We start from the raw sequence: 20,827 nt of genomic DNA on the forward strand, positions 1-20,827 counted from the left end.
TTGCAGAAAATTCAAAATACATGAACGGATAATTCAAAATGGAATATTATAGTCTTATACTACCCACCTGTTTAGAGCTGATTATTAAAAGCAGTAGAAACATTGCCTATGTACTTGCCGTAGTTGAGGCGACACCAATTAAGAAGTCGACGAAGCACTCACTCAGATTCAAGCCAACACGACGATCCACTTTTACTGTCACCTAAAATGATTTATGCTAATGATGCATCGTAAAATTTTCAGAAAGTGACAGGTAGCCACGGGACTTTGGTCGGGCCAAAACGTTTCCAACCCTCATTGGGTTAGAGAGAGTCTTAAAATAAGGATTGATTTAACTAGACCGGCATGGACCACCTGATGTCTCACACATGGACGCCTGTCAACACCGGATAATGGTAAGGTATTAAAATCGGGAAAATCGCATTTTAAACAAGAGTATCACGTTCTAACACTTTAAACAGTGAAGTTTTTTTACTACCACTTTAAACTTTCAAAATGACAATTTTATCACAATAAACCTCCAAAAACGTGTTCATGTTCGTAGACGACCGGTACTGTTTATTTTACCGATCAAAATGATGACGTGTCGATTTTTTTTAAAAAAAAATATATATATATAGAAAAAACGAGTGAAATTGGAAAAAAAAATGTAAAATATTCAAATTTTTTTTTAAAAAATCCAAAAATTCCAAAAACATAAAAATTAAAATTTCAAACTTAAAACTAAAATAAAATATTAAAAATTCAAAAAATTCAAAAATAAAATTTAAAATTAAAATGTCAAATTATTAAGAAATTTTTAAAAATTTTTTTAAAAAAATTCTAAAATAAGATCTAAAATTAAAACTTCAAACTTAAAAATTAAAATTTAAAAAAAAATTGAAAATGTTTAACCAAAAAAATTATATTTATTTTAAAGTTCTATCCAATTAAAGTGACTATCACTTATTATGATATCAAAACTTGCCGCCATCAAAAACAATATATCAAAACTTGCTACCATCAAATTTTTTTTTGATAATCCGAATATCTCGACACCTTACATAGCCCGATTAGCGCCTAAGCACACTTCGCAGAAAGCATCTCCGGGGGGGGGGCGCCAAATTCACCCCATGTAATTGATGGTGGCCACACGCATGGCTAATAATTCTCTTAAATAGATTATATTGAGTTTTGTCCCAAAAAGATTTTCTAAGAAAGAAAATGACCAAAAATGTTTCATTAAAGATGCAAAAGATTCTTATGCTCTAAATATATAAATACAAATAAATAACGAAAAATTTCAAATTATTTTTTTTAATATTTTAGATCTCTTTTTAGAATTTTTAAAATTTTATTTTCGTTTTTAAATTTGGCATTTTAATTTTAGATCTTATTTTTTAATTTTTAGAATTTTTAATATTTTATTTTATTTTTAAGTTTGAAATTTAAATTTTTGTGTTTTTTGATTTTTTTTTTTAATTTTTTTAAAGTTTTTTATATTTTTTTCCAATTTCATTTGAATTTTCTTGTATTTTTATATATTTTTATGTATTTTTAGGTATTTTTATTTATTTTTTATTTTTAAGAATAAAAAGAAACCGACACGTTATTATTTTAACCCGTAAAATGAATAGTACCGGTCGCTTATGAATTGAAAAACGTCGTTAGAGGTTTATTATGATAAAAATATCATTTTAAATGTTTAAAGTGCCAGTTAAAAAACATCGTGTTTAGATTGTTAGTAAGTGATTCTATTAATGTTTAAAATGCAATTTTCTCTATTAAAATCTATTTATAAGATGTGCTGGTCCCACAGCAGTTTTGTCGGCTCTACGCTACGCAAACATCAAGTACACTAGCAATTTTTGTTGTTGTTCATGATAAAAAAAAAACAAACGTTTGTAAGGATTGACATTTTGATAATTTTATTGTCTACAAATCAATTTCTATTATTGAATATTTACTTATTAGATCATTTCAGATGTTAAAAGAGATTATACGCAAAATATAAAAAAACTTGTACATACACAATTTCTTTTTGTCTTTATGTTGATGTAGTTAAAAAATAATAATAATATATATTGTCTATTCTGAAAAATTTTATTTAAACTTTTTGCCAAATATTTCTCCATCTTAACAGAAATAGTCAGCATATCAATCCACGCCTAATAATTTTCTAGTGAATTCGAATATATTAATTGTTGATGGTTTAATATCCATTAAAATTATTGTTATGGTCCTTATGGATTGGGTAACCCCATTTAGTAATCATACTAGTATTTCGTCCAAATCATATACGTCCGATTGAATATAAATGGAAATATATACCCCCAAGAAAGAAAATATTTGAAAAAGTATTTGAGGTGGTCTTAGTCTCTTATCTGGCGAATTAAGGACCATACTTTCGGAGGTAGTCCTGAGCGTAGCAAGTAAAACATCAGACTAGGGCCTCCAAATTTTTTTGAAAACATTTCATTGAAAAGACTCCAAATTTGTAAAAAAAAATTTTTTTTGTTAAAATCTTATTAAAATGTTTATGATTCCCAACATTTCAGGGACGCCTGCATACTTTGATGCTACAAATTGTTTTTTTTTTTTTTTTGACGTCAGATGCTACAAATTGTTTATTCAACCCATATACACTTTTATAATACACCTAACATGTGGTTAGCATTTTACCCACGTCCCGTTATGTTAAATCTACATAGTTTATGTAACCCCATTACTTAATTGGTAGATAGTTTTGTATTAGGAGATGTTGTCCTGTTTTGATTGGACTAAAGGTTTTAATTCTTAACCAAACAATCTTTGCCCCATGAAAGTGCTTTCCTTTTAAAAAGTTATATTTTTTTATAATAAAATATATGCTGCGACACTTAGTGCCAATTCATTTGTTTATAGTAAAATCTTATCAAGTCGACATCAAAAGGGCAAACTAGGCCGTCGACTGTTTGCAAGTTATATCTTCTTCTTTTGCTTTTAAATTATTTTCGAATAACAAGTCAAATAAAATAAAATAAAAAGATTATCAACTACATCTACGGTAAATCACACATTTAGATATGATCACAATAAGATAATACTAATATATAACAACCTAAAATCTTCACTAAGAATTTGATAGTGATCGGGAGTTTAATCAAGAGAAGATAAATGATGTAGGCAACTATATCTTTAGAACACAACGATATAATCAGTTTCTGATAGGCAAAAATGAATTTTATTGAAGAATAAGATCGAATACAATAAGTAAAAAAAGATCGAATGTTACAACGAGATCGCTTAAGAGAAAAGATCTAAAGATGGATGAAAACAAGGTCAAAATGTGGGTATAGCTCTCTCTAGGGTTTTCAACGTGTATCTTCCTTATGCGTCGACTTCTTCTTATGGCATGCTGCTCTCGTGATGTTCGCAACTGCTCCGCGATCTCAGCAATCGTTCCGCGATCTCCGGATCTTCGAAGTCTCCGTTTGGAGCTCGAGTGCTCGATGTGGGCTTTAACTCTTCGCGGTCCATTCAATTGATCGTGGCCCATTTACACATTGACCGAAGTTGGGTCCAACAACTATATGAATCATGTGATTAATATGATAACATCCATCAACTAACATGTGTTATATTGTTAACACCATAACTATATTTTTATTGTTCGAACATTGGACTGAATATTGAAATCCGGCAATCCCATATTAAAGACCGGTTGTTTCAAATTGAAAACCGTTCTAATCCAATTTAAATGATCCAATACAGTTTAACTCACATTATCTATCTATATAGATAAAATAGATTTTTCTCCCTTCTTATGACACGTGGAATGGAGGTTTGTTGACATGTGTCTTTTTTTTGTCTTTTTACATTTTAGATTATTTTTATTTTAGATTATTGCAATTTGGTTCACTATTTTCTAATTATACACTATCTAATCCTTTTCACACTAACATCATCATTTGAAGTTTGATAATTTATTTTATTGTTAAAAAATTTGCAAAACGAATAAAGAAATAAGTAAAAAAAATATAAATGTATTTTAAATATTTAATTTATTCACAACTAAAAATAACATAAACTTTCGCTATTTTTTTTTTACTATTTTCTATTATTTCATTTACAACTATATATTTATCTTAATATTAACCAAACTAAAGCAGAACACAAAATCTAAACATAAAACCTCCATAATCACAGAGAAAAAAATGCCAAAGTAACACTAACTCAATAAAGATCCAGAGCTTAAGGCGATCAAGAACGAAAACTAACTTACCCCACTTTATCATAGAGAACAATCAACAGTCAGAAAGATAATCTTGAGATAAAACAATCTCTCGAACACAAAGAAGTGTGATTAATGACCAATGCAAAGAACCAAGAAAACGAATTAGAGGAAGAATAATCAACAGAAGGCCAAAATCACCACGAAGCAGGAAGAGACATACATAATGAATGATAAGCACAACCACCAGCTAAGAGGTAGAAGCCCCTCACAAACTAAACAAGCACAAACAAGACGCCTATGTCGGTGAAGAACCACAAAGCTCTGGAAAGAATGGACCAAAGCTCCGAGAGACTAATACCGCACACTTATACTAAGGGAAGCAAGGGAAGAAAAGAACAACCTGAGTGAGGGAGAACGAAAGCCAACCCCCGAGAAACCAGAGCCCATACTTGAGACCAGAAACAATCTTCCAAATCTAATAAGTACTATTATACTCAGAGGAGAACACTATCCAAACCTGGGGTGGCAAACATGGCGAAAGGAGAGTCACAAAGACGTAAACAACGATGAAATCTTCAACGAGATCAGAGAACATAGATGGAAGGGTAGACAAAACGAAATCATCAAATCGTGGAGCCGTCCTCGAGCTATAGAAGTCAGATCTCCAAAAACCATATCTTGAAAACCCAGACGAGAAGGGACTATCGATGGTAATCCAACGACGAGGAAAACAATTTCAAAGACGACTAAACTCTGACCCAACCCAAGGAGATGTAGTTCCCAACATGAGCTGAAATCTAAGGAAGAAGAGGAAAAAAATGTGAGGAAGAACAAGAGCACATATGTGAGTCTTTTCGGTGATGGTGAGAATCACAACACACCGGAAAAGTAAACGAAATGCATAGATGGTGACGGATCAATGTAAAAATATAGGGAGAGAGCACAAAACATCTTTAAAATGTAATGTTCAGATAATTGGAAAAATATTATTTTTTACCCTGAAACTATTAGCCTTAAAACAACAAATGCCTAAATGTAAAATTATTGAAATTCAATATGCATTACATCACAAACTCACTCCACCACTAATAAATACTATTATACCCATAACAACACACTATTAAAAAAACAAACACATAATATGTTAGCATATCACCTATTACTACATAATATAATAAAAATATCAAATAATGCTCTTAGCAAATAAAGACAACCACATAATTAATTAACTATACTATCCGAAAAATAATAATTAACAACAATAAAACAATATTCCGCGCAAACATGTCTCTAGTGTCAATTTAAAATGGTTCCACTTGGTTTTGTACATGGATCAGGTTGTTTTTAATGCTGGATTACTAGATTTTGATGTCCAATCTACTATGTTGGTAACAAAAAGATATGGTTATGGTGATACATGCTATCTTTATCTTTTGAAAATATAATTGAATTTTTAATCTACAACATAGCATAAACCGGAAGCTATTTGTCTATGCAGACCACGTATGACGCTTGACTTCTTGAAGTCGTTGCCAACTTATCGGCCATCGTATTTGTTGTGCAACGAAAATGTGAGACTGTAAAAAGGTTGACTAAGGAAGTGAGAACGCATACTATTATGTTGGTTTTTACACTATCTTCTCCAGTTCTGTGCAATTCGTTTTGAAAGCCACTTTGATTTGTCTAAAAATAATCATACATACATGTCATATTAACTATATAGTTTGAGTAGCTGTTTATACACTAATATTTTTAGTGTATAATCTTTTGATGATCTATAACCAGGTTGCAAATGCAATCATTTTGCTATAAAAGAAACATCAAACGGTAAGATAGTTTTTGGGAAAATAATTGAAGTAGTTAGAAAAAGTAAAAAGTAATTGTAAAAGATGGTTGTATATAAAGTTTACAAAAAGATGGTTGTCTATAAAAAGAGAACACCATTTTAAATCAATATGTGTTATTATTTATTGTGGTTAGTAACTATAAAGATGGTATATATATATATCTATTTTAAATCAAATTTACAAACAAATACTATAAATAAATTAAATTCCAAATTAAATTTAAAATTATATTACATTAAACTTAATCTATTCTATTAAAATAGAGGTACACAATGGACATTACTTTTTATTCATGTATGATTTTTAATTAAACTCCACCGAATTATATATATATCTAAGGTCTTTATTAAAGGTATTTTAATCATTACATGTAAATTAAATCATTTGAATAGAATAAACCTTCACATTTAAGATTATTCTAGTATTAAATCCCATTAATTAATTATAGATATTTCTTTTAATACAACAAATCCTATAAAAATCTTTCAAGTTCTTACTGATATCAAGATATATCTCCTCAATCTGATATTCTTTTTTTCAATCTCTTATTCTTGCTGATGGTAGAAAATGGATGACTACCTACAATTGGCACTATTGTGTAATTGAGGATAGTCGTTGACAACAATTAGAGCCGGGAAAATGATTGATGGACTTCGTGACTTTCGTGCCACAGAAACTGTTGTTGCTACTTTTGTTGAGGGTTTAAAGAGGTTTGATATGTGGCACAAGCACTTGGGACCTCCTAATCCATTTCACATGTTTCGTTTGATGGTGATAATGTGATTCTTGGAAAACAGTGAAATTTGTCTCCAACTTAAGCAAACACATGATTGTTTTCAGTTGAGTATGAAAAATGTTATACTCCTTAAGTGAGTATAAGAGCATGTTCAAGGTTTTGAGTAACATAGAGTCGAAGAGATGTGTGAGTGATCAAGAAGTCTAATAACATAGAGGTTGGAACACCTCACCTCTACTATACTATATGATAATAGATTTTGGAGACTATGTCAGTGAGCCGTAGGGTAGATCATACTGATCAAAGCTAACTCGTATAAGTTATATACTGCTATGCGCTTCACTTTTAATTTTTTCTCAGCTTATATTTCTATTTGCTCTTCTGGCTTTCCATATTGTAAGAGTGTGTTTGTATCATGTTTTTGTTGATTCTAATAGTGACTTTAATCTTGATGCACCAGTAAAAATTCACATTTATCAAATTTAGGAAAATTCATATAGTTAGAAGGAAAGTAAAATTTTTTGAGAAGATTTTTTTTTTGTCACTAGAATTTTCTGAGAAGTATAAATATGAGTTTTAACAATGTAAATTATTCATTTATACAAGAAATAAACAAACTCTAAAATGCATATTTGCATTAAATGAATTTTCTCTCTAGTTCTTAACATGCTCCAAATTTACGCCGTACAGTTTCTCAAACATTTTTCAATTCCAGAAATCGATTATAGTAATTCTCAAACATCCATAAGTGGTATTTTAGGTAAGCTCAAAGATAATTACGGATCCAAGAATAGACGTTGAGTGTTTTGACGGATCTATGGAAGCTAGGAAACAATTTGCTAATTTCGAGATGAAATCACTATAATTTGAAATGTGAAGAAGCTTTTAGACGTTTGCTATTTTTGTTTCGGTGTCACTACGACTTGCGAACAGTCACAGAGAGAGCCGGTCCTATATATTTGAAGGCTAGAAGCCAAAATTAAAAAAAATGCCGAAGTAAAATATGTGCAGATAGAGTGTGTTGAACCCAGCACCTCCAACAACTGCCATTAATATCATGACCACTTAGCCAAAGTTTCATTTGGTAATTTTGTGGCCGCTAAAAGATTTATTACTGTGGCGGCCGGAAGCCCATGCTCCCCTGGCTTATGGCCAGGGCCAGCACTGGTCACAGATCTTAGATCGTATGTTGTTATTTGTTTTGCTATTAATCACGCGACCAGGTCATATGTCGTAAGACGCATATTGTTGTCCGTTTTGTCGTTGCACGAGTCACAAATCACATTTTTAAGTCGTTGAGAAAAGTAACGAGTAAAGAGTTTTCTCAAAAAATTGCGATAACAAAACGAACATTGGTATACGAAATGGATATTATCGATAAGGTTCAATAATTTGGGGGAAAAATTCGATTAACCAAACTCTTCATATAAATGATTGGAATCCAATTGTTTCTAATAATTTCAAAGAAATTCTAAACTATTAATATAGCTTTTGTTATACATATCTAGAAAAACATTTCACAAAAGAGAAGTAAAAAAAGAGAGAAGAAAGTAGTAAAAACTTCAGCACCAATAGATTGATCAGACAATGAAAGGTAAAAACCAAAGCTTCTCTTCCTATAAGATCTACTAAGCCATGATCCGCGCAACCGCACGGATGTTTGTTTTCATTTTTATAATTTATATATATATATATATATAAATATAAATTTATGTTATTTTTTCAATTACAATAATTTTATTGTTTACATGTTTTTTCATTAAATTAATTGTTTCAAACCGTCACATGTGTTTCAAAATGTCACATGTGTTTGTTGCTTCTTATTATATATTAATCTTATTGAATCTGTGTTTGATTATTAGAAAAACTAATATATGAAAATTTCAACAATTTCAAAAATTATTTTATATTTAAGTTATCAAAAATAAATTTTACATGTAATAAAGTAAGTTTTATTATTTAGGAAGTTTATTTGAATTTTAACACAATTTAAAAATATTCATATTCATATACATTAATCTTTAAGAATTCAGTACTCAATCTGTTTCATAATATATGAAGTTTTGGTTCTTTGCACACATATTAAGAAATTACATTTTATAAAGAAAAAAATTTTGAAATATAATTTAAAATTAATTTATTTAATTATAAACAAAAATAGTATAAACACAATTGACTACACAGTTTTTGATAAAGTTAAAGTTATCTAGATATGTAAAAACATTGTCTATTGTGAAACAACAACAATCACCTAAAACATCATCTATATTGAAACGGAAGGAGTATTACATAATAAATATGATAAAATGAACAATTGCATACCAAAAAAAGATATATATATATATATATATTCATTTTAAATATGTTAGATTTAAAGGTATCTATGTATCTAAAGATGAGTTCACTTTTTTTCTTATGCGTCAAATCATCAATTGACTAAAGAAAGATGAGACAAGTGAAAATAAGTATTAAATTTTAGGAAACATTCTATAAAAATACATCAGCTAAATTTTGTTAAGCTTTTCCATATCCAATTTTTTTTGCTATCCGGTTTAGTACCCAAACTATTTTTTTTGTCATTTTAATACACTTACTTATAATATGCTCATTTTAATATCCCGGGTATGTTCATTTTAATAATAAGTTTCAAACAAAACTTAGAAAATCTTCAAAATTTTAAATCAAATCTTAAAAATTATAAGAACAGAATTAAAAAAAAAATTGGATAACCTTAAATTTTTTACAATAAGAATTTTAGTTTTAGTTTCAAATTTAGTTTGTTTTCTGAAGTTTAAAAATAATTTATTCATTTATTCAGAATATTTATTTCCAAAATTTAAAATATTATCCAAAATATAGTTACTTTTCTTTTTAAAACTTAAAATAAGAAATTGACGTTTATAATTTTTTAAGTGTGTTTGAAACTTATTAATATTTCTGATTATAATTAGCAAAGTTTGGGTATTAAAATGAATAGATTTTTAAAAGTAGGTTATAGAGAAGAGACGGCTTACTATGGAGTAGAGTACGAGACTGAAGATTGCTCTTGCATCTGCTAAAGGACTTTCGTATCTTCATGAAGATTTTAATACTACGATCATTCACCGTGATGTCAAGGCGGCAAACAGAATAATGGATTTCAAGTTTGAAGCTAAGGTATGATCTACTATTTCCGTTCCATAAAAATATTTTTTTTTAGTATTTTCATGCATATTAAAAAAACATATTAAATTACTATAATAAATATATTGTAGTCTACTTGAATTTACGAAAAGTTTCATAGCCGCCGGAACCTTTGCTCTTAGATCCACCACAGCTTCCTCGGTGGTTTGGCTTCTGCCACCACCGGAGAAGGCTATTCCTCCTCGATCACTTCTTTCAGTGGTGTATCCTTCTTCTCTCTCTAAATTCGTCTATTCTCTCTCCGTATGGCCTCTTTTGCAGCGGTCATTGATGGTCTTCGTGTAGCTTTATGATGTTCTACATGGAGTTAGAGCAAGGAAGGTGTGTCTGGAGTGTATATGGTGGTGACAGTGGCGGATTTCCTTGCGTGATGGTTTTGGTGGTGTTGGTAGACCTTTGTTGCTGATCTTCCCAATGGTCTTTACAATTAGCTGTTGGGTAGCTTGATTCTTTTGCAATGGAATCTTGTATGGCTTGTCATGTGCGACGGTTTTAGTTATTTGTTGCCATTCATTTGTGTTTAGGCTTTGCTATGGTAGTTGGTTCGGGGTTTTTTTAAAAAGTTTCGCGTTGAGTCTTATGACTGCTTTGCTTCTCCGATTCGTTAGAGTTCGATGGTGACGCTTCTTGTGCTTGTCATCCATGTTCAGTTTGTCCGTGGTTCTTGTCAGAGGAGTTATGCCTTGCTCCCTGTTACAAGATGGTTTTCATTTAGGGTTTATTGGAGACGCAACAACACCTAGATGTATGTTGGGCTGTCATTGATCTGAATTGAAAGGGATTCATCATTTGGAGTTGGACTTTGAATCATGTTGGGTTCTTCTTAAGCCACTATTGTGGATAAAAGCAGAGCTTGCAGTACTCATGGTTTTAACTCATAAATTTTCATTAATCCCTCAAGTTCAGATTAATGCTTTGGTCTTTATCCTCCTTCCCCGTCGTCATCCTTAAGGCTAAGTCTCTCATCTGAGCTTCTACTTTCATATCTATTGGCTCAGTTCTTTATTGCGATCAGAAGCAGAGGTGGCTGTCCTGTAAGTTGATTGGATCGTGGAGTATTGATCCTCCTTCTACTGATGGCTAAGAAGACACTCATTATTTCTTCTTTTCCTTGTTGGGCTTAGTAATTGTGGCAATCAAATGATTTTTTTTTTTTTGACAAAAAAAAAATATATTGTGTTTTTGTAGTTATCAGTTTTTAATAATTTTTAACCAATAATAATTTTAAAAGTCAATTAATTTTCAATTTGTAAACTCTTTATAAAAACACAAAAAATCTATTTTTGTGAAGAATTTTTTTTTTCTAAAACATCTATTTAACGGGAGTGAGGGAGTATATGTTTGCGAAGTGTTTTGGTCTGTTTGGTTACAAAGCTATGTTCTGTGTCTTTCAGTTTGCTGACTTTGGTCTTGCGAAGATTGCTTCTGAAACAAACACTCATGTATCTACGCGTGTGATGGGAACCTTTGGGTATTTGGCTCCTGAATACGCGCAAGCGAAAAGCTTAATGAGAAGTCTGACGTTTTCTCGTTTGGTGTTGTGCTTTTGGAGCTCATAACAGGGCGACGACCTGTTGATCCAAACAATGCCTATGTTGATGACAGCTTAGTTGACTGGGCACTACCGTTGCTTAACAGAGCATCTGAGGAAGGGGAGTTTGAAGGTTTGGCTGATAAGAAGATGAATAACGAGTATGACATAGAGGACATGGTTCGCATGGTTGCTTGTGCTGCGGCTTGTGTTCGCCATTCAGCTCGCCGCAGACCTCGCATGAGTCAGGTAACTTACTTCGTTTTTAAATAGTCTGAAGAATATATATGTTATTATGTTAATAATGCTAATGGAGTGAATGGTGAGCAGATTGTGCGTGGATTAGAAGGAAATGTATCACTGTCAGATCTTAACGAAGGGATAAGACCGGGTGACAGCAATAAATACAGCTCATATGGAGGAAGCACTGATTATGACTCGAGGCAGTACAATGATGAGATGAAGAAGGTTAGGAAAATGGCACTTGGAACTCAAGGGTACAACACGACGGGGGAGTACAGTAATTCAACCAGTGACTATGGACTGTGCCCGTCTGGTTCGAGCAGTGAGGGGCAAACCACCCGTGAAATGGAGATGGGAAAAATTAAAAAAGAACCGGTCAAGGTAATAGTGGACCCTCCTTTAAACCATAGAGGATTTCTGTATATAGTTTTTAACTGTAATTGAAGTTGCCTTTTTCTAATTGAACAACAACGGTATAAGTATCATACGTTTCAAATTGTTTTTCTTTTACTTGGAACGTATGATACTTGAACCACAAGAGTCTATGTTCTCAATTTTTTATTAGCTCTTTTGAACCAGATAAAATAGTACTCTTCCAATCATATCATAGCGAGTATGACATAGACTTTTGATCCAAAAATCTGACTTTCGATAATATATATTATCAAGGAAATGATACTGGGAACATTGTTCCTAGCTCAAAGTCAGCATTTTCAAAACATCAAAACCAATTCCTAAACTATTTAATTAACTGTTAAATATCTGATTAATCCGGTAGATCACACATAGAATATGGATTTTCTTAATGCATACATACAAAAATAGTGCTCTCCATTACCCAAAATATAAAACAGAGTGGTATTAGAGCAGGAACGCAAAGCACAACTTTGCCTCTAAGCACAATTTACTTGTGTTTTCATGGAGCAAACACAGAGTGGAATTAGATAACTTGTTCCCTAGAAGTTCATTGCCTCTTTTTTTAGCTTTTCATTGATTTAAACAGAAGAGATGTAGAAGAACTCGAATCGATCTCTACTCACCGATCAAACGATCGCACTTGTGTATACTACTCTCACTGATCTAACTCTCTCGACTCTCGTTTGTTTTGTAGATCGCGACTCTACTCTCGCACGAAAGAAGAAAAGAAGAAAGGAAACGAAAGCAAAGACACAAAGCAAGTTTTAGAGTTCCCCAGACCTTGGGTACATCTCCTTCAGGATCGACACCTGGAATTCACTATCATTCTGATTCTTTGAGATTACAAGAGCTCTACCGATAACAACAATGGCGATCTTTATATCTGAAGAAGATAAGGCCGTTAGGTTGTTACGCGGGAGTGATCCTCTGCGACACAGACTTTCATTTACTCTTCCTTTTGGGCCTTTCATTCAATCACCGAGGCCCAAGTGTGATCCAAGACTGTTCAGTCTTCTTGCCAATCTCACAATTTCCATTTTGGAAAGACGACTGAACCCGTCGATCTCCGACCGAGCCACTCTCCTTTACCGATCCTGGTCTTCCTCCGGATTCTTTTGTCCTCACTTCAAATCGTCTTCTATAAGTCTTCAACGGACACCCCTTTGTCGTTGCCGTCTCTTTTGGCTTCCGAGACATAATTCGATCACCGTCGTCTTCTCAGTTCCAAAGACGACTGCTTTCTCCGTGACTTCTCAGGCTTCCAAAATACCTAGCTTGGCTAAGCATCCTTCAAACTTCTCTCCAGGTAGAGTCTTAGTTAACATATCAGCTGAGTTTACCAACGTATGTATCTTGACAACTCTGACCTCACGATCTGCTATAACTTCTCTAATGAAATTATATTTTGTCTTGATATGCTTCGTCTTCTCTCTATATACGAAATTACTCGCTAGATAGATCGCACTCTGTGAGTCACAGTGAATGTCCACCACATCATCACTAAGCTTCATTTCTTCACATCCCCTTAAGCCATAGACCTTCCCTTACTGCTTCTGAAAGAGCCATGTACTCTACTTCCGTTGTTGACAAAGCTACCACCTTTTGCAGAGACGATCTCCAGCTGACGGTGTTTCCTCCAACAGTGAAGACATAACCGGTTATGGACCTGATTTTATCCAAGTCAGAGGCATAATCTGAGTCACAATACCCTCAGACTCTCAAGTCTTCTCCTTTCCTAAAGGTTAAGTTTACTCCCAATGCTCCTTTAATGTATCTCATCACCCATTTCACAGCTAACCAATGTTATGTGCCAGGTTTGCTCATGAACCTGCAGATGAAACCTACTGCATACGCAAGGTCTGGCCTCGAACCCACCATGGCATACATCAGGCTGCCAACTGCGCTGGAGTAAGGTATGTTCTCCATATCTCTTCCTTGCTTTTCTTCATCGGCTTTAGATAGACTCTGTAGCTTGAACTATGACCCGAGCGGTGTACTGACTGCTCTGCAGTCCATCATACCAAAGGTTTTTAGAACCTTTGATAGATAGTCATTCTGAGATAAGATCAATGTCCCCTTTGATCTGTCTCTGTGAATATCCATCCCTAGTATTCTTCTTGCTGCGCCTAGATCCTTCATTTCAAATTTCTGACTTAACTAGTCCTTCAGTCTTTGCACTGTCTTCATTTCTTTCGCAGCTATTAACATGTCGTCAATGTAGAGTAACAAGTAGACCACATCTTCTATGCTTGAACCCTTCATATACACACACGGATCATATTCGCTTCTTCTGTATTTCTCCACCATAAACGTGTGAAATATATGGTTCCATTCTCTACGTGATTGTTTCAAACCGTATAACGACTTTCTGAGTAAACACACCATCTTCTCTTGTCCTTTCTTCACGTATCCTTCGTGCTACTCCATGTAGACTCGCTCCTTCAACACCCCGTGTAAGAAAGCTGTTTTCACGTCTAGCTGTTCAAGTTCTAAGTCGTGATAAACTACCGCTGACAGAAGAAGCCGAATTGATATGTGTTTCACTACTGGCGCGAAGACTTCATTGTAGTCAATGCCCTCTATATGTGCGTATCCTTTAGCCACTAACCTCCCCTTGTATCTTGGAGGCTGATCTGTGCCTGAGACTCCTGGCTTAAGCTTGAAGATCCATCTGTTTCCAATCACCTTGTGTTTCTTCGGTCTCTCAACATATTCCCATGTGTTATTCTTATCGAGAGAAATCATCTCCTCGTCTGCAGCTCCATTCCAAAGCTTCCATTCTTTACTCTTCATTGCCTCTTGAAAGCTCTTAGATTCTTCAACTTCAATGTCTTCAGAGCTTGCCAATGCATATGCTACAAAATCCCTATCTTCGAACTTTGAAGGCGATTTGATGGTTCTTCTTACTATGTCTCTTGCAAGAACGTAATCTCTTAGATCATCTGTTTGGCCCACTGTGCTTGATGTCTCGGAACCATCTTCTTCCACTGATTCGTGATCCTGTGATTCTTCTGCCTCAGTAGCTCCACCAGAATCTGAAGTTTCTCCATCACAAATATCTTCAAGAACACTCTTGAATGTAACTTTCTTCTTTGTGATACTTTCTTTATGTTCTTTCTTGGAATTTGATTTTTCTGCTTCCAAGTCCTTGAACATCTGATCTTCGTTGAACACGACGTCCTTGCTGATGACCACCTTCTGTTCATCAATCAACCAGCCCCTGGTTCCCTGATCGTAGCCTACGAAGATCCCCTTTAGCTGCTCTTGAGTTTGTCTTCTCCTTTACTTGGTGTACATACACCACACAGCCAAAGCTTTTAAAGTGACTGTAATCAGGACTGCGACCTGTCCACCTTTCTACTGGTATATCAAACTGAATTGAGGCACTCGGTGATCGGTTTATCACATATACTGCTGTTGAAGCCGCCTCTGCCCAGTAGCTCTCATCAAGACCCGTCTCATTTAACATAGATCTGACCTTGTCCATGATGGTGTGATTCATTCTCTCGGAGATTTCGTTATGTTGCGGCGTGTAGGGACACGTTTTGTGCCTCTTGACTCCAGATTCCCTGCATAATTGATCAAACTTCTGGTTGAAGAACTCCAGACCGTTGTCAGTACTAATGCACTTAATCTTCCTTCTTGTTTGATTTTCCACGAGCAAAACTCTGCAAAATAATCAAACACTTCAGTCTTACCTTTTAAGAAATATATCCATACTTTCTTTGAATAATCATCAGTAAAAGTCAAGAAATATTTAGCCCCTGAAAAGCTTGAGACTGTGTTTGGTGATCCCCACAGATCTGAATGAATGTAGTCTAGAACTCCTTCTGTTGTGTGTTTTTCCTTTGGGAACTTCTATTTGTGAGCCTTTCCCATTGCACAACCTTCGCAGAAGCCTAGCTCTCCTATCTCTTCCTTCTTTAGATAGCCTTTGCTGACTAGGTGCTTCATCGAGCGGATGTTCATTTGTGCTAGCCTTGTGTGCCATTTCTTGGTGTGATCATTGCTCTCTTTTACCGAATTTGCTCCTGGTCGTCTTATGGTCCCTTGGAGATAGTATAAGCCATTGTTGTATTTTCTAGTCAGAACCTTTATACCACCTTTGTAGAAGTGGACCATGTACCCTTTTCCAGTGTAGCTGCAACCGGATTGTTCTAGCTGACCATAGGATATCAAGTTTCTTCCCATCTCAGGCATGTAACGAACATTGCTCAGAGTAACTGATGACCCATCCTCATTGTCGATGGTGATCTTCCCCATTCCTTTTACTATGCAATGAGTGTTATTTCCCATCATAACCTTGTTTCCTTTGAACTCCACCAGTTCGGTTAACAGGTCTTTCCTCGGGGTGATGTGGATAGTACAACCTGAGTCTAAGACTCATTCCTCGTTTGAAACGGTCAGGCTTGCAGTCAATGCGATCGGACCTGGTAGGTTTGAAGCCACATTTGCGGAATTGCTTGGCGTAAATGATTGTGGTGTGTTCTTCCTCTCAGGACAGTCTCTTTTCCAGTGACTGTCACTGCCACACACCCAACAAGTCTTATCTTGTTTTCCACTACTTTTGCCTCTAGACTTTGATTTGAATCTGCCCTTAGATCTGTTGTTCCACTGTTTGTTGTTTCTTGAGTCATTCCTGGATGACGATCTTCCCCTTGACTCTGTGTAGAGACCTTCTGACTGCCTTCCTCTGGTGTTGTCTCCCTTCTGCTTTAGCTCCAATTCTTTTGACTACGCAGCCGTCATAACTTCTTTTACCGTTAAGGTGTCTTTCCCAGTTCCATATTGTAGTGTATGGACCAATGGTTCGTATGCAGAAGGTAATCCTGATAGGAGTTGTATGGCCTGGTCCTCGACTGTTATGTCAATCTTGATGCTTGCTAGGTCCGCTACTAGCTTCAAGAACTGATCAAAGCTCTCCTCCATTGGCTTATCTTCTTCCATCTTGAAGCAGGAGAATTTCATTTTCAGGTAGATTCTGTTTGGAAGAGACTTAGTTTGGTAGTCTCTTTCCAAGGTTTTCCACATGCCCAGCGCCGTGGTCTCATTCATTATCTTCCTCAGGATGACATCACTCAAGCATATGCTTTGTAGGCTTCGAACTCTCAAGTCCTTCTCTGTCTTCTTTAAGTCTTTCTTTACATCAATGTCCTCCTCTTGCTTCCCTTTATCCGTTTCTGATGATTCGGTTTCCTCCAGTACTGATAACAAGCCTTGAATCTCTAGCTGAGCTTGCATATTGAACTTCCATAGGCCAAAATCTCCTTTCCCATCGAACTTCTCGATCTCAAACTTCCCTCGTGTTGGATCCATCCCGTCCTTGGTGTGATTCTACGTTTCTTGTTACCTGCAGATAAACAAGAGCACAGCACCACAGCCAACAAGAAATATACACCTAACAATCTATGAGATCCAAGATTCAATATTCAGATTAGGATAGAATTGAACTTCCTTTTCTTATCGCGTTAATTGAGATTGATCGCGATCCGATCCTTGTTAACTCCTTCTTTAAAAGAACCAGCAGGTTCTGAGTAGATGTTTGATCCTCTCCTCCTCGATCGAGAACTCCTTGATCCTCTAACCGTGGCTCTGATAGCACTTGTAGAAGCACTCGAATCGATCTCTACTCACCGATCAAATGATCACACTTGTGTATACTACTCTCACTGATCTAATTTGTTTTGTAGATCGCGACTCTACTCTCGCATGAAAGAAGAAAAGAAGAAAGGAAACGAAAGCAAAGACACAAAGCAAGTTTTAGAGTTCCCCAGACCTTGGGTACATCTGCTTCAGGATTGGTACCTGGAATTCACTATCACTCTGATTCTATGAGGTTACAAGAGCTCTACCGATAACAACAATGGCGATCTTTATATCCGATGAAGATAAGGCCGTTAGGTTGTTACGCGGGAGTGATCCTCTGCGACGCAGACTTTCATTTACTCTTCCTTTTGGGCCTTTCATTCAATCACCGAGGCCCAAGTGTGACCCAAGACTGTTCAGTCTTCTTGCCAGTCTCACAAGAGAGAACATGAAATAAGATGTGGGATCATGGATCCCTAGCAATAAGGAAACACAAACAAACGTGAAAAGATCATGAGTTACTTTGTCCTTCTTTCTAGGGAAGAGAGTAATCTCAATTATTTGATGACTAAGAAATATTAAACTAGAGCATTGGTAGTATTGGTTTGTGTTGGTTAAACACATCATAGACTCATCAGATCTAATCAGTGACAAGTTGGAGCTTGAATGTGCTATATGTTAAAGCCATGATTCAAATTGATTGACTATGGATACTCTTCTGCTAGCCTTGAAGAACCCATGGATGATTTAAAATGGGATAACTGTTAATTAATTTGTATAGATCTCACAGGAGGTGCTTGTTGATGTCCAATTTTGGTCTTTGGTATAAATTACTTGACGAGTTCACATTTTACTTTTGTTTCATTTCCTGGTAATCTAACCGTGAGATCATCAACACTAAGAGAAAACAAATAACGTCCTATGTGAACAAGCAAGAATAACAAATACTTCAAGCAGAAAACTCATACATAGTAGTTTAAGTTACAAAAATACAAAAAGTAATTTTAAAGATGGATCATGCAAGAATAACAAATACTTCACTTGTGTTTTAAGTATGACAACATGCTGATGAAATGGATCATCCGAGAAATATAGACACGTTACTTGTGTTTAAGTATGCATCACGACCTCACATGGTCATAAATGATTTAACAAGAACCAAACCTGGCTCGAGTTTGATATTTTTTTTCGTTTTTCTGGCTAATTTAAATCAAAAAGAATTCAGAAACTACAAACTTTCCAGCTTTGTTAGGTTTAGTATTCAATAAAACATAAAGGTAGTATAACAACATGCATGAAAATCAAGCAAATAGCAACCCTCTTTTCTACCTACCTTCTTCCTCTTACTCTGGAACCGGAACCAGATTTGGAACAAATACATAACAAAGCTTGGGAACGTCACACATATCCCAACGTCTATGTCGTCCTGTCTCAACTAGTTTCTTGACCTCACCCCCACCTATTTCGTAAAGGTTGACGTAAATATTTTCATCTTGGTGATCTTCTTTCTCATACCATAACATGATCCTATTGGTCTTGTGGATGAAGTATGTTGGAAAATTGGAAGTGGATAATATCGAGAGACATGGGGAAAACACATTAAAATACTTGCTCCGAGTAACAATCTCATAAGTCACATTCAAATACTTGCTCCACGAACCAATCTCATCAGTCACCTTGTTTGTAACCCACACCTGAATCATCGTCTCATCTTTATGTTCAGATAACAAAGAAAGCCTATCTTCTCCGAAACCTGATAGGAATGGCGAATGTCAATCACCATTTACAAAGGGAACACAATATGTCTCTTTGAATACCTCTCTGGAGAAATCAAAACATTGGATGAAGTTTTCAATTCGGAGTTATCGTTGTCCCTACCAGCATACCAATACATGTTTCCATTCATAGATACGTGACAAGTATACCATGTATACCAATAATATGCACACGAATAATCAACACGTCTCCAGAGTTCAGACTTGAACTCATATATTTCAACGACTTCATATTCTAATTCCCTTTTAAACCTCAATATCTTGTAATTGTCACGCGATACATTGTCGTATCCAAAACCGTAGATACCACCAGGCGGGCCTGTGTAAGAACTCGAGAGTTCGATCCATTTGACTCGGCTCAGAAACGGAATCCAAACTACAAGATTGTTGTCTCTGTTATCAAATCGGCATAGCAATAATCCGTCGCAGTGAATCATTAAATCAATATCGTCTGGACCTTGTAGGCTTGAAAGGTCTAGGGTCTCAAGATTGATGACTTGAAACGACTTATGATCTTGGACTCGGATGAATCCTTCCCGAGAGAGATCCAAGTGTTTGTAGATGAATCTCTTGTCGATTAAAAGAGCACACCATTGTTTGCATGTGGACTTGAATCGTACCAAAGATGCCACTGGGAGTCTGTAAAGTATGTTTTCTACCAAGTCAAAAGGCAGCAACGACCAGGAAGTGTTTGACGAAGCCATGGAGAAAATCAGAAAATTAGGTTACAAAAAGGTCAAATTTTATTTTTCTTTAAAAAAAAGGTCACCTTTTATATGTTTTAAGAAGTGTTATTCAGTCATTACCTTTATATATTTTATTCTATAAATTTTACAACCTATCAAATTAAAAAAAAAAAAAAAAATTCGTGTTTGTTTAAATTATAAATGTGTACAATATATTTAGATTTTAAAGAAATACTTAAAGTCTAATTAAATAGCACCAGACCAGATTTCAGAACTCAAAATTTATGAGGCTTGATTTACAAATATGCATTAAAAAGGTATAATATTTGAATGTTAACTGAATAACAGTAGATTTTAAGATTTATGATGAATGATTTTCAAATTCAATAATATTAGATTTTGAAAACATAATTTAGAATCATTAATTGAATAACATCAAATTATTGTTGGATTGAAACATTTCTAAGATTCATCATTGAATAACACCCCTATAACATAAACTCAAATCAGATGTCAAAAAAAAAAAAAAACATAAACTCAAATCTATACTATTATTTGCGAACTGATTTTTCGCAACGGAGCCCTCACATTAAAAGTTAGAGTGGCTAACATCGTTTATACCTTTAAT

At 34.6% G+C, this 20,827-nt stretch overlaps 2 protein-coding genes across 2 annotated transcripts; one reads left to right on the forward strand and one right to left on the reverse strand.

The window, feature by feature from the left end:
• Positions 1-9,910: 9,910 nt before the first annotated feature.
• On the forward strand, positions 9,911-12,199 carry LOC111203710 (proline-rich receptor-like protein kinase PERK1). Its single transcript, XM_048749558.1, has 5 exons — positions 9,911-9,934; positions 11,356-11,476; positions 11,524-11,741; positions 11,823-12,116; positions 12,182-12,199. Exons 1-5 carry the CDS (start codon positions 9,911-9,913, stop codon positions 12,197-12,199), a joined length of 675 nt encoding a protein of 224 aa, XP_048605515.1.
• Positions 12,200-19,052: 6,853 nt separating this feature from the next.
• Positions 19,053-20,252, reverse strand: LOC111203711 (putative F-box only protein 15). Its single transcript, XM_022697704.2, has 2 exons — positions 19,556-20,252; positions 19,053-19,511 (listed from the first exon to the last, which is right to left on the reverse strand). Exons 1-2 carry the CDS (start codon positions 20,215-20,217, stop codon positions 19,082-19,084), a joined length of 1,092 nt encoding a protein of 363 aa, XP_022553425.1. The 5' UTR covers positions 20,218-20,252; the 3' UTR covers positions 19,053-19,081.
• Between the last annotated feature and the right edge of the window lie 575 nt (positions 20,253-20,827).

Source organism: Brassica napus, chromosome C3 (assembly GCF_020379485.1).
Source record: "Brassica napus cultivar Da-Ae chromosome C3, Da-Ae, whole genome shotgun sequence".
Taxonomy (NCBI): Eukaryota; Viridiplantae; Streptophyta; class Magnoliopsida; order Brassicales; family Brassicaceae; genus Brassica; species Brassica napus.

What these genes read in the sequence shown, in the direction of transcription:
- LOC111203710 (XM_048749558.1), top strand. Translation starts at nt 9,911, where the DNA reads ATGGATTTCAAGTTTGAAGCTAAG. An exon ending in AGCGAAAAGCTTAATGAGAA is followed by an intron (nt 11,477 to 11,523) that starts GTCTGACGTTTT and finishes AGCTCATAACAG; the next exon opens with GGCGACGACCTGTTGATCCA. An exon ending in GCAGACCTCGCATGAGTCAG is followed by an intron (nt 11,742 to 11,822) that starts GTAACTTACTTC and finishes AATGGTGAGCAG; the next exon opens with ATTGTGCGTGGATTAGAAGG.
- LOC111203711 (XM_022697704.2), bottom strand. Translation starts at nt 20,217, where the DNA reads ATGGCTTCGTCAAACACTTCCTGGTCGTTGCTGCCTTTTGACTTGGTA. An exon ending in GTTTTGATTTCTCCAGAGAG is followed by an intron (nt 19,512 to 19,555) that starts GTATTCAAAGAG and finishes AAATGGTGATTG; the next exon opens with ACATTCGCCATTCCTATCAG.